The 13,906-nt window shown below is 39.1% G+C and overlaps 1 protein-coding gene across 1 annotated transcript in view; it reads left to right on the top strand.

The window, feature by feature from the left end:
• LOC309827259 (uncharacterized protein) overlaps window positions 1-13,509 on the top strand; it is a 104,413-nt gene extending 90,904 nt beyond the window's left edge. Inside the window, exons 6-7 of the mRNA XM_082661804.1 lie at window positions 12,218-12,298; window positions 13,462-13,509. Coding sequence (XP_082517930.1) covers window positions 12,218-12,298; window positions 13,462-13,501 — 121 coding nt within the window. The 3' untranslated portion in view covers window positions 13,502-13,509. The remainder of the gene's footprint in view (window positions 1-12,217; window positions 12,299-13,461) is intronic.
• Window positions 13,510-13,906: the final 397 nt, after the last annotated feature.

Raw genomic sequence — 13,906 nt, 5'->3', positions numbered from 1 at the left:
TATGATTAATGCTGTAGTGAACATGGGAGTGCACGTATCTCTTAGAGGTAAAGATATCATTTCCTTTGGGTAAATACCCACAAGACATATTGCAAAATCATGTGATCATTCTATTTTTAGTTTTTTGAGAAAGCACCGTACTATTTTCCATAATGGCTGAACCATGATGAATGAATAAATGAAAGAAAGAATGAATGTAAAAGTAACTGTAAATGTAAATTTGGTAAAATAGAAGTAGCCCAATATTATTAGGGTGAAAATACCAGGTTAAGAGCTTTAGCGATTGAAACCTATTTCTGTAGACACATATACTGGTTTTTCTAGGAATGAATATTGACTCAGGAAAAGGGAATCTCAAGATTTTCTGGAATTGTACTCACCACTTTTAACGCTGATGGTAGTTTATACCGATTATGGCCATGATGCATATCTGTACTTATAACAGCCCAGGTCTGTGTGGTCATTGTCTAAGATTTTGATGGAAAATGGGTTTCTGGGATTTTAGCAACAGTATGATGGAAAATAAGAAGGGAAGGGGTACTGCAACAGTTCCTAGGAAGGAATAAGCCACAGACTGAGACCATGATCACACTGCATACGCCTGAATCCAAAACAATCCTCACATCTCAAGGTCCTCAACTTGGTCATACAAACAAAATCCCTTTTGTCATGTAAGATAACATGCACAGGTTTGGGGCATTAGGGCCTGCACGCTGTAGGAGAAGGCATTATTCTGTCTCCTACAGTACTTTATGTGCATTATCTCATAATCTAAACAACAATTAGGATGACTCTAATGAATAGTCAGAAAGATCAAATCTTATTTTCTTTGTGAAAAATTTATGATTTGCAGAGAAGGGATATGAATCACCTGCCATCTCCAATCCCCAATCTTTTCATTAAACTCTAGTGCATCTGGTCATAGTCCCTAGGAGTATATAATGTCGGCTTCTGATACACCTAAAAACTAAAAGGAAAGAACAAATATCTGCAATAAGGCACCATCTCAGCATGAAGAAGTCTGAATTGACCAAACCAGAAGGAAAAAAAAGCCAACCAATTAGTTGATTGGTAGAAAGCAGAAAGCATGAAATTGATCTTCATGGAAAAAAAAAAAAACTATTTGGTAAGATAAAAATTTTAGTTCAAATTGGTGAACCTGTATTTCTAAATGTAGATGACACTACTCTGAAACTATGTAGTCTCCCGATACTATTTTTCTCTTTACTAATGGTATCTATCTGTGTTTGCTTTATTTTAAGAGAGGGTTTCTGTAGCTTTGCACTTATTGAAATTCCTGAACACAAACAATGCATGTGTTAAAACTTATTTTCCTCTGTCACATTGGACTGAATCTTATTACAGAGACACTGCTTGAGCGAAAACAGTTTCCATAGTCATGGGTAACCTGGTGCACCTCATAGATGCCCAGACAAAATTGGCTGAAAATGAGTGCAGAAAACATTCTCACACCATCTCTCTTCATCGGAAAATCTGCCAAAAGGTTTTGGATCTGGGCTTCCCTGGTGGCACAGTGGTTGAGAGTCCACCTGCCAATGCAGAGGGCGCGGGTTCGTGCCCCAGTCTGGGAGGATCCCACGTGCAGCGGAGCGGCTGGGCCCGTGAGCCATGGCCGCTGAGCCTGCGCGCCCGGAGCCTATGCTCCGCAACGGGAGAAGCCAGGGCAGTGAAAGGTCTGCGTACGGTAAAAAAAAAAAAAGGGTTTGGATCTTTTGGATCATAATCAAAAGCAAATGCTACCCAGAAAAATCAATTCCATGCCAGGAAGAGTGAAACAAGGAAGGAACTTTTGGAAGGAACACATACTTCAAATATTTTGTGAATTAAAAAAAAATTTAATCATGTTCTTTTATCTACTTAAGTGCCTTTGTATTTAAACCTTTAAGATATGTGGACCTTTCTCTTATCCTCCCAAACATCCCCAAACTAGATTGGCCTACTACGGCATCCTCTGCTTGATAATAGTCACCTTTCAGCTAATCAAGAAAGTGATGAGACACTGATTAATTTTAAGTGGTTAAGAAATATAATTCTCCTTTTGATAGCTTTCTAATTATTCTATATTCCTGACAGAAAACACTACAGAATGTACAATTCGATTTATATGAAGTTCTAGAAAAAATATAGCAGAAATAATAAAACCAGAGGCAGGGCATAACAGGAGGAGAATAACAATTGATACAGGAGGAAACTTTTTGGGGTGATGAAGTTCTTCTGTATCCTGAACATGCGATGGTCACATCAATTGGTGTCTTTGTCAAAACATTGTATTTTAAACTTGTAATTTTTATCTTATGTAACTGGCCAAACAGCAGAAGGGTGATATAAGCACCTGAGCAATCTGTCAATTTTAGAAAGTTCCCATTTGCCGTCTAGAGAAGTCAGCCTGGCCTGGCAGAAAGAGTCAGCAGGGCCAGAGTCTTGGGCTAGAGCATCAGTGCAAGGGAGGTTTATAATGCCAAAAATGGAAAATGAGGCTAGGCTATGAGTAGATCCAAAGTGGCTGAGGATAAGGAACAAAATGATTTGTGAATATCACAGGCATCCTAGCCACATATGAGGTATCACAATACCATGTTTTCCCACCTGCATCCTAATTCCAACTCAAACCATATGCTGAGATGAAGTTTTCAGATGTATCCTCCACTCAAAACCAAAATTAACCCAGGTCTGGGTCGTGCCCATGTCTACAGGTGAGCTGCAGCCAGCCAGCAATGAAGAACTGATCAGAGGTCACATCTGACATATGACATCCATGCCTAGACGTGACCACATGGCTCTCAATTTCCCATTTTACCCAGGACTTATTTTGAGCCACAGGAAAGATGTGGGATGGAGAGGAATTGGGGAAGGTGTCATCCTACACATTATACACGTTCCTCTATCCCGTCATTCAGAGCAAGGTCTCTGTAAAAGTATAACGCTTTCTTCTATTGTTTCATATCTCCTTCACCTGTTAATGATGTTGGTAATGATATTTGGAGAGAATATCATATGAGTAATAAATAATGGAAGATGATTTATGGGCAGTGATTCTGATGAGTGATAAAAGTGGTACTTCAATGTGGGCATCAGAGAGTCCTTTTAGGAAGCAACTATGATCTTTATTTCTGGATTATGAGGAATCCATTAAAAGAAGGTCCAGTAGGAGAACATTTTCAGCAGAACAGAGAGAAGTGCTCAGGCACTAAATGAGTAACACACGTGAAATGGTCAACAGACAAAAATATGGCAAACCTTGTTGGAACATTGTGAACCAACGTCAGGTGGGGAGATCATGAAACTAATGGGGATCAGAGTCCATTGTAAAAAATGTGGATTTTTGTTACAATTTGATGGGGGTTCACTGAAACATTTTAAGTAGGTGAGTGGATCCTTTTGGTTTATGTTTAAAAAAATAACTGTGATTATTTGAGGAGTAAGTGACAAGTGGGCAAATAAAGAAGCAAAGAAATCGATTTACAGGCTGCTGAAGGATCCACACACAGAAGATGTGCTGGGGATGAGGGTGACAGCATGGACTCGGAGAAGACCTTCAACGTTGGGGCACGTTGCTGTGGCACGGGCCAGTCCATGGGGTTGCCAGGACTGCTTGTACAATGAGAGACTTCAAACACAGAGCGGGGCTTGCTCTTCACACAATGGCTTTCCTGCTTCCAGGACTTAGTACTCTGTTCATTCTTTCAAAAACCATCTCAGATCCATCTCATCAGAGCAACAGTTCCTGTTTCCCTGGAAGAACATTTGAGTCCTCTTCCTGTGCTCTCACATCCCTCTGTTTGCTGCTCTAATGGACCCTTTCTTGCTTTGCCTTTTAGTTATTTGTACATGTATCTATACTTAACCCAAGAACAGCAACTGTGTCTTATTCATTACTTAAAAACTTCCATTTTCTCATGTTTGGGTCTGTTGTCAATTCTGTTTGTGTAGTGCGGTATTTTGAGCCATCTGAAGTCACACAGACAAATACAGAATCACATTATAATGTAAGCTTTCGATAATTTCCCCCAAGCAATTATCCAAGATATATTCATTGTACAACCATTTGCCAGGCAATGTACCAGACCCTAGTTGTAACTAATTGTCTGACAGCTTTAATGCAAAGAATACTGGCTAAAAATCCTATATTTTTATTGTTGATTTTCCTGTATATAAAAAGATATTCCTATTACTTTACTGGAGGTTTATCTTAAATATTAAACAAGTTAATGTAAATAAAATACTCATTGCATTCTAGAGTTACATCAATATCAAGGATTATTGCAGAAAACAAAGTCTAATTGTGCCCTCATCCTTCTCCTCATTCTTTTTTTTATCCATTCACTTATTTAACAGATACACTTGAGTACCTACCATGGGCCAGAATCTATGTCTGTCCTTATCTCTGCTTTGACATTTACTTCCCTGGTGACTTTAGCAAAACTCATCCTTCTATACGTTTACCCCCTCATCTCTAAATTGGGTACTTATTAGTACCCACCTCATTAGATTGTTGTGAGGATTAAATAAGTTAATCAATATAAAGGATTAGAACAATGCCTGGCACAAGTCAATACATAATGTGTTTGTGATAATTACCCATATCATCATAATTAAATAATAGGCTCTGGGCATAAACACTTTATTCGAAGGACTCAAGAAATGAGAGAATGAATTTGAATCACATATCATTCTCCTCGAGTTCACAACTATGGAAAAAGCTCATTCTGAACACGTAAAAAGTCATAATTGGCTTCCTGGTGATTTCAAGGCAAAATCTAAGACTTTCCAACTTAATTAACTTTCCAAGTTACTTTGAAAGTGATTGCATCCACTTGCTTATTATTTATTTATTTATTTTTGCCCTGCTGAGAATACTTGCTACATAGTTCAAAATGACACTGGGTCAGGTTGTATTTGAAACCATAGTCTTAAAAAATTGCGTTCTCAGGTCGAAAATTCAAGTTATTCAATTGTTGTTATGTTGTTTGTATGGAGAAATGAATTTTCTGCAATTACAAATCGGCTCTATTGGAATACTGCCTGTAATTAGGAGTCCTTAATGAAGGCAAGTGTGTTCCCTCTGGAGCTTACACATTGACACTACCAGATGTGTTACTTGCACTGTTTATTGAATGAGTAAAATAACAGTTTATCAAAATGAGAGTGAACCTTAAAAACAGGCAATATTTCACAGACTGCAAAATAATTGCAATGATTCTAGTGTACAGATGGGAACTTGACCTTATAAATCTGAATTTTAACAGAAAGAAAATAGATATTATAGATATTCAGGTCTTCTTCAGCAAGTATCTTAACATGAGTCTAGACCATTCACATTTCTTTATTAGCCAATCAGTTTGTATCATGACATAATCTTCTTTCACTGATTAATGCAAGATAACAGATATTGTTTTTTCATTAGGAAAGGAAAGAATAATAGACAAATTTCCTCGTGCCTTGCTAATTAGAAACAGGCGGATAATGAGAGTTTCTTCTGTAATACTCTTCAACAACATAAAAGTGATCTGTGGAGGAAATGTGCTACTGATCAAGGGTGCCTTAGCGCCCAGATTCTGTGGCTCTGAATGCTCCTCCGTCAAAGATGGAAGTCTGAGCACAGATACCTCGTGGGGAGGGGCATCATGGTTGTAGCCCACAGAGTACATGGAATCGTGTTGGTGGAAACACTGAGCAAAAGCATCGTGGGTCATGAGTTTTGCACTCAGTTCTAGATTAAAATTCCAGCTTTTTTCCTGACTTCATTTGTGACTCTGAGTAATGCTTTCATCTCTTTGAGTCTCTGTTCTTTTCATCTGCAAAATGGAAAAAATAATCTAACCTCATAGACTGATGGTGATAGTTACTAATGGTGTATGAACTGCTGGCTCAGTGTCGGGCACCTGACAATGACCATGGCTACACTAACTGAGGAAAAGTGACCCAGAGCTGTTGTCTCCCTGGGATGTGTTACACAGTTTAAGGTTCATAACAACTGCACGTAGTGAGTGCTGTGTTTCTCTCCAGCAAGTGCTTCTCCCTCTTTCCTTCCCCAAATAATCTGATATGCTCCAATCCTTCTTTGTATGTCTCAGGGAAGCGATCCTATGTCAGTTACAGGTGTGGAGGCTGATTAGCTAAACCAGCTTGGGCACCCTATTATCTTGCTCATGAGAGATTTAGGAAACAGCATATGCTCCAAACCTGAAGTCACCATGGGAAGTCACATTTCCTAGGGAGGGGGCAGCTGCTGTAGTCTTCTGAGAAAGGGTTCCTTGTTCTTCATGAGAGGCAGGACAACATGGTCGATTTCCTTACTCTGGTTTCTAAGGGCCCTGGGTGTGATGCTGGGTCTGAGGATGAAGACAACACAGAGGAAGGCAGAGCAAGAGAAAAGTTAAGCCCTGATTACACTGCTTGGTGTCTGACTTCCTCCAGGCTTTGTGTTATGTGAGAGAAAGCATTTTATTGTTGATTAAGCCATTTCGAGCAGTCATAACATCCCTCCTGAAAATCCATTTTTCTGTATGAGGAGATTGAGTTATGGAGAAGTTAAATAATTGTCTGAGGTTCCCACAGGCAGAAAGTTCCAGATGACTACTTCCAAGCCCATGTTCTTAGCCCCCAGGTTACACTGCCTTCCACTTTTGAATTCAGTTATGGTTAGCGGTCGTCTTTATCTTCTCCACTGTTGTCAGCATCTTCATCAGATCCATCCTGCTCTGACAAGAGAATCCTCTACTCCACTCTGTAGCTCAAGCCTCCCCTCTGATTCCTTGTTCCTATAATTAATTAATAATTAACTTCCATCTTGAGCATTGCTAGAATCTCCTGCTTTGTTCCCACCTCCCTTTTCTTTTCATCAGCCCCTAAAAGACATATCTTCCTCTGAAAACTAACCCTGGAAAATCCTCAGACAGCTTGCTGAGAATTCTGCAAGATTCTGTCATGTTAGCTCCTTGGACTTCAGATTCATGCATGCTTTGGTTCCCAGTCCTCTACCTCAAACATTTTAGACTGGAAATTTTAATTCTACATAGGTCCCTGTATAAAGTAGAGTGTGGAACATTTACAGGTATAAGAACATCTTTAAAATGGCCTACAATGACCAGGAAAACAGGTCATGATCCCCACACTATTTATCTAGAGACAGCATATGGCCAGTTTTTACACTTCCACCATTATAATCATTTTACCAACCACGTTTCATGATTTCCCTCTCGGTGTATTTCATGCTTAGATTTTCTGTGACCACAGATCTTGGTTAATACCCTTGCTCCTGAGTTCACTGAGTAATCACAGTCAAGTCATCAAGAAGATTTGAGGCATCATATACTCCACTAGAGAATGTGGATAATCAAGGTTAAATCATCTTGAGTTGTGGATAGAATAATAAGATGGTACCTGACATTGAAGAACTGCTTAATAAATAATAACTGTTACTACATTTTTTGTTGTTATTCTCAAAAGCCATCACTTTATTCTACATATTCAAACATCTCTCTTGATGGTACAGATGTCAAGTGACAAAAATTGACCTGGGAAATTTCCCCACCTCTCAGCCTCTGTGCCAAGGTCACCTAATGGGAACTCAGTGTCAAACAGGCAAGGTCCCCAGTACCTGCCCTTTGGTCACAGGTACATCTGGTACCAGGATGCAGTCCTTCCTCGTCCCTGGCTTCTGGGTCGAGGCAAGGACTTGAGTATCAATTCCTGAACTTGACATTTTCATCCTGAGCTTCAAGTCTCCTATTGTGCAGCTGAATTTTAGTCACCACAATTACCTGAATTCTTTACATTTATTTCACTTAGGAGCCATAAGATTTCTTTATTTCATATTTGTTACTTAGGTCCTTTTACTCGACGACAAAGACATTTAGATTCACCTCAGGATAAGCTACAACAGACAAAAAAGATGCAAGTTATTGAATATCCATGTAATATAGTTCAATGAGAGATTGATATGAGATCAAAGTTGAATGAGAGATTTCAAAGTTCAATGAGAGATTGATATGCATAGGATATTTAGTGTGAGGCTGGAAATTTTAAAAAAATAAGTTAAAACATTAAAAGTGCTAAACTCTTATTTTGTACACTTAAATTTCAGGAACTGAGTGTTTTATGTAGGTCAGTTTTGTAAGTCAGCTATATGCTGTTCAAGCATTTTTTTCTCAATAAACTGAGGAGATATCATGAAATAACAAGTAAAGCCTCTTTCAGTTATAAAGTCCTGTGATGGACACTACAGGGTTAAACTTTCATCCATGCATTAAATTTTCATATAGCACTTACCGTGCCAACTTTGATTTTTAGGTTTGAGTGTAGAAGAATGAGCAAATGAACACAGTCTCCAATGTCAGAGCTTTCACAATCTGTTACAGGAGGGAGACATCAAACAGTCACATCAGCCGACCTGGAGGAAACCAGGAAGGTGTGTGAGAAAGGAACAGTCCTAGACTTGCTAATGGCTTTTGTGATGATGCCACGGCCAGACCACAAACCAAATGGTGCACAGGAATTAGCCAGGTGAAAAGTGAATGTGGGAGAAGCCTTCTAGGGAGATATGATGTGGTCTTATTTTAGCAGAGATTATGGAGCCATGTGACTTTGCCATTTTTGTAGATCAAAACATACACATGTCAGTTATGCTATCTGGTCAACCTAATAGTGACACCTGAAATAAGATGGGTGTGCTCAGAGCACAGGGTAAGAGGAAGAATGGTGTTGCCTTAAAGGGAGATTTTCTATTTTGAGCACACAGAGTCAGTGGATCACCAAAATACTGAAAATATTTTAACTATTTGAAAAGGCTCCTACTCTAGAACTGTTCTAAAAGCAAAACTGTAATCAAACATCTGAAAACATGAGGAGTGACCCTCCCTGAAGAGAAGGAAATCCCTGGGTGTGCGGACATCTGTTTTCTCTATTGAGGAGAACCTACAAAGTCTCCAAATGGGGGCAAACCTGCAGCTTTACTTCTTTTCTCTCCTGGGGAAAAATTAGTTATTGTCTGAAAATTTATTTAAATAATTACTTCCTGCAACACATAGTCCATCCCTGTGTAATTTCTTTATGAAGTTCTGGAGGGAAAATCAGGATAGAAGTGTCCTCAAATGTAATTTGAATGGGCCCCAGAGATCTGATGTAGGAGCATAAACTGGAGCTGACTGATGGACCAATGAATCCCTGTGTACTGACAGAACCCAAGGGATGTGATCCATCTGAAACCAAAGCTGCAGCTGATCAAATATCTGAATGGCATGATCGGTTTTAAATGGATATTTAGTTCACATCAAAATACGCCCTATCTTCTCTGGCCGATGTCTGGGTCTCTACCAGAAAACAGGGAATTCATGGCAGCAGCATCTTCAAGGAGATGATGGTGGGCGTTGGGGATAGGGATGACAAAAGCATGGAGACTTATTTATTCAGCCAATCTGCCCAATGCCTCTTTACAGAATGCTCGCGGGTGCCCGGCACTTGCTGATCCTGAAGAAACTGGCACCTGTGACAAGCAGCTGTCGTGCTGTCAGGGTCCTGGGGTCCTGGGTCCTAGAGGGGAGATGGACAGATGGTGGCATATGATCCATGAGGGACGGTAGAGAAGCCAAGAGGAAGGGCCCTTCCCAGGCTGGATGGCTGAGCAAGTGTTCAAGGCACTAGCTCACTGTCGGGTCTTGCAGGTCATCCACTCCGCCAGCTATTTTAGAATTCATTTCTGCATGACATCATATAACCAGAGAGATATATTTTCTTGTGTGTATGCTTAGCAACATATTAGTTTTTTTTTACATCTTTATTGGAGTATAATTGCTTTACAATGGTGTGTTAGTTTCTGCTGTATAACAAAGTGAGTTATACATATACATATGTTCCCATATCTCTTCCCTCTTGCATCTCTCTCCCCCCCACCCTCCCTATCCCACACCTGTAGGTGGTCACAAAGCACCGAGCTGATCTCCCTGTGCTATGCGACTGCTTCCCACTAGCTAAATATTAATATTTTTAATACAAAAGAGGAAAAAAGACACAACATTCAGTGCATAATACCAGAGCACAGGTCATTTGGTTGGTTCATTCCAGGCAAAAAAGTAAAATAGAAAGTATAAATTGTACAGAAAAGTACAAAATAAAAAGGAAAAACTTCTCTCCCTCCCACTTTTTCTTTTATCCCAAGGTTGATTACTGTTTGAATTTTATTTTGATTCCTTTCTTAAAAAGCAATAAAAATGATATGTTATAAACTGTATTTGTAACATATTCATATTACAAACTGTATTTGTAATATATTCATATTCATGTAATATATTCATCTGTATTATTTTCCTCCATACCTCCATATACCTATTTATTTATTTATTGACAATAAGGGATCACTATATGTTTCTTCCTAAACTTTTGCATCTTAAAATATATATTTGTCCACACCATTAAATATATAAATTTCCTTAATTAGGCCATAGATTATTCCATGATATGAATACAAATTAATTTTTAGCCAATCTCTACTTGATGATCATTTTAGTTAATCTCAATTTTCTGCTTGCACATATTTTGAGAGAAGAGCCATAAATAAACTCCTCAAGGCAAAATTTCTGGAATATGTTTATACATTTAAAAAATTTTTTTGAAAGAGATTAGCAAATTGTCCTACAGAGCGGCTGGAAAGAGATATCCTTCTACTGACAGTATATAAAAGTTTCAATTTCTCCACGTTCTCTAAAATGCTTTGTAGTATACATTTTTTAAAATTTAGCTAACACAATAGATATGCTTTCATTTTAGATTACAGTTCACTCTATCAACTTTGATAAGTAAATTTACTAAGGAAACATGTAAAAAATAATATATCATTAAAAGAAAACATGGAATGAGAGCAAATACTGAAAGTACAGATTCTATGTCACCCAGTGTGACATAATAAGAAATATATAATTTGTCTCTGCCCTTGGTTCCTGACACAGAGCTTCTAAAACCCTTGTAATTTCCTGAGTGGTGAGAGCATGCTATGCAGAGCTCCAAAATCTCTTGGAATTTCCTGGGCAGTAGGGTCATGTTTTGTTCTAATTAGGTGACCTTTGGTGGCTCCTGTATAGCTTCATGATAGGGGATGGTCACCAGAAAGACCAAGCCATGATTAGAAGCTTGGAACTTTCAGCCCTACCTCCATCCTCTAGGGAGGGGAGGTGCTGGGAACTGAATTAAAAATTGATCATGCTTATGTGATGGAACCTCCAGAAAAATTCCTAAACTACAAAGTTTGGAGAGCTTTCAGGTAGGTGAATGCACCTACAGGCCAGGAGGGTGGTGCAAACCAACTCCACAGGGTCAGAAGCTCCTGAAAACGGGACCCTTCCAGGCCTTCTGCCCTATGTACCTCTTCATCGGATTGTTCATCTGTATCCATTATAGAATCCTTTATAACAAAGCAGTGAGCATAAGTAAAGTATTTCCCTGAGCAGTTCTAGGAAATTAGCAATCCTGTGGTGGGAGAGTTTGTGGCCAAGTTGGACAGAAGTGTGAGTGCCCTGACGACCATTATTTGTGACCGTTATCTGAAGTGAGAGCAGTTTTGTGGGACTGAACCCTTAAGCTGTGGTGTCTCACAGTAACTCTGGGTTGTTGGTGGGGGAACTGACACCCAGTTGGTGTCCAGAGAGTTGGAAACTGGGTGGGGTCTGTGGGAGACCCCACAGACACTTGGCACCAGAAGTGATGTGAGTAGAGAAACAGTTTTCCTTTACCCAGTTTCCTATTCATTCCATCATGCTGCTATCTCCTTTATTAAAAATAAATAAACCAGAAATAATTGATACAAGATCCTGGAAACTAAGAGTCTTTCTAAAATGAGAGCTCTTTCAAAACACAGAGTAAACTGGGTCCAGGCAGATTCCACCATCTGAGCTTATCAAAAGAACAGAAACTTGAAGAAGTAACCCTGGTTTAAAGAGAGTTGATAAATAATTTCCCTGTAACAGAAAAAGTTTATCAGATAAGAACAAGAAACTGCTAGACCCTCTAACTGTCATCTATAGAAATGGACATGGAAATGGGAAAACCTCAATTCTGGCTATACATTAATTGCATTGAACAGGGGTTCATCTATATTTTATGTTTTCATACTGAAATTTTTGACTAATGACTTAAAGTGGTATTAAGAAAAATATGCATAAAATAGAGGATTAGACAAGGGGTGTGTTGAAACATTCTTCTGTAGGTTACTACCAACTGGCCACCCCCTGGACTCTGTCCTTCCTGGTGTGCAAAACAACGAGAGAAGCATGAACTTCACAACAAGGTGAGTGATGTTTTTGCTGGATGGCAGAGAGATGACCAAGTCTACAGAATACAGAAGAGTAGGATTTTGTGGTCTAATCCACAAATGAAGGCTTCTCTGAAGATGAACAAAAGTAGAATTTAGAATTACAGTTTCCATCCTCAGAAGACTTGTAGGAAGCAAGCAGAGCATGCATTATGCAGTGACAGGCTATCATCTGTAGGAGTTTTGTTCAAGAATTTTCTACACCCCATCACCATAAGCCCACTGTTGAGGAGAACCAAGTCCTAGAGCAACTTATTCATTCAGAAATGATCAGGGGTAGGAGAAGTGTTCTTTATCTCCATGAAACTGAAGGAAATAGGCCCCTTCCTTCCACTGGATGGATTTGGGGGATATCAGAAACCTTCATAGGAAAAGCTACATTACAAGGCTAGTTTACTTCTCAAAGGGCATCTTTCAGAGACATTTTACAAACCTGCCACATTGTTCTGATAGTTACCTTTGTCAACCAAACAAAATCCTTTCCTATTCCTAAGCTAATAATAGCTGTTGTTATGAATACATTTTAGTTTCTTGTATGATTTTTCTGCATCTACTTCGTTGACAATATGATTTATATGCTTTAATCTGTTAATAAAAAGTTGTACATTAATTGATTTTCTGATTCTGAGAATAAATAGGCACAAATGATTTATCTGTATACATTGCTGATTAGAATTTTAAAATTATTTTATTAACAATTTTTACACATATTAATCAACGAGATGGGTCCTGGTTCTACTTTTTTATACTCTTTGGTTTGGTGCTAGAACCAATTCTATATTAGTTTTATAAAATTAATTCAGGCTCCTTCTTTTATCCATTTCTTTGTATAAAATAGAAATTCTCTGGTCTCATATGAATTTTCTAAAGGAAATTGGCTCCATGGTGTCAGAATGTCCATGTGTCAGAAAGGGGAGGATTTATTTTGGACAATCGGTTTATTATTCCTAGGACGTTATGTGCACACGCAGTTACTACTGTGAGTGCTCGACTCTGAATACAAGATGTGCTGAATAGGAGCACACGTCTCCACAAAGATCTTACCTGGGGAGCAGAACTGCCTTTGCTGTTGTGTCTCATTTTATCTCAAATCCCTGGAAATATGAGGTTGAGTGTTCTGTTTTATTTCTTATCTGTAGGTGTATGCCCGGACTTCTCGAAAGCAGTAGGACTCCTTAAAAAAACAGATATCACACAATAAATGTATACAAATAAAAGCTCCTCTGATTGCGTTGTCCATTCTTGCTTTTCTTCACAAGGCCTCCACATGTTTTTCTGAGTTTTATCACTCAGGATTTAAATACATAATTTTTCTTCACTTTAAAAGATGTTTACATACAACTATGTGATTGCACTTAATACCACTGAACTGTACACTTAAAAATGGCAAAGACAGGGCTTCCCTGGTGGCTCAGTGGTTGAGAGTCCGCCTGCCGATGCAGGGGACACGGGTTCATGCCCCAGTCTGGGAAGATCTCACATGCCGCGGAGTGGCTGGGCCTGTGAGCCATGGCCGCTGAGCCTGCGCATCCGGAGCCTGTGCTCCGCAACGGGAGAGGCCGCAACAGTGAGAGGCCTGCGTAC

Source organism: Grampus griseus (assembly GCF_964374135.1).
Source record: "Grampus griseus genome assembly, chromosome: 9".
NCBI classification, from domain to species: domain Eukaryota; kingdom Metazoa; phylum Chordata; class Mammalia; order Artiodactyla; family Delphinidae; genus Grampus; species Grampus griseus.
Note: the sequence above shows the minus strand (reverse complement) of the source record. Positions and strands in the feature narration are given on the sequence as shown.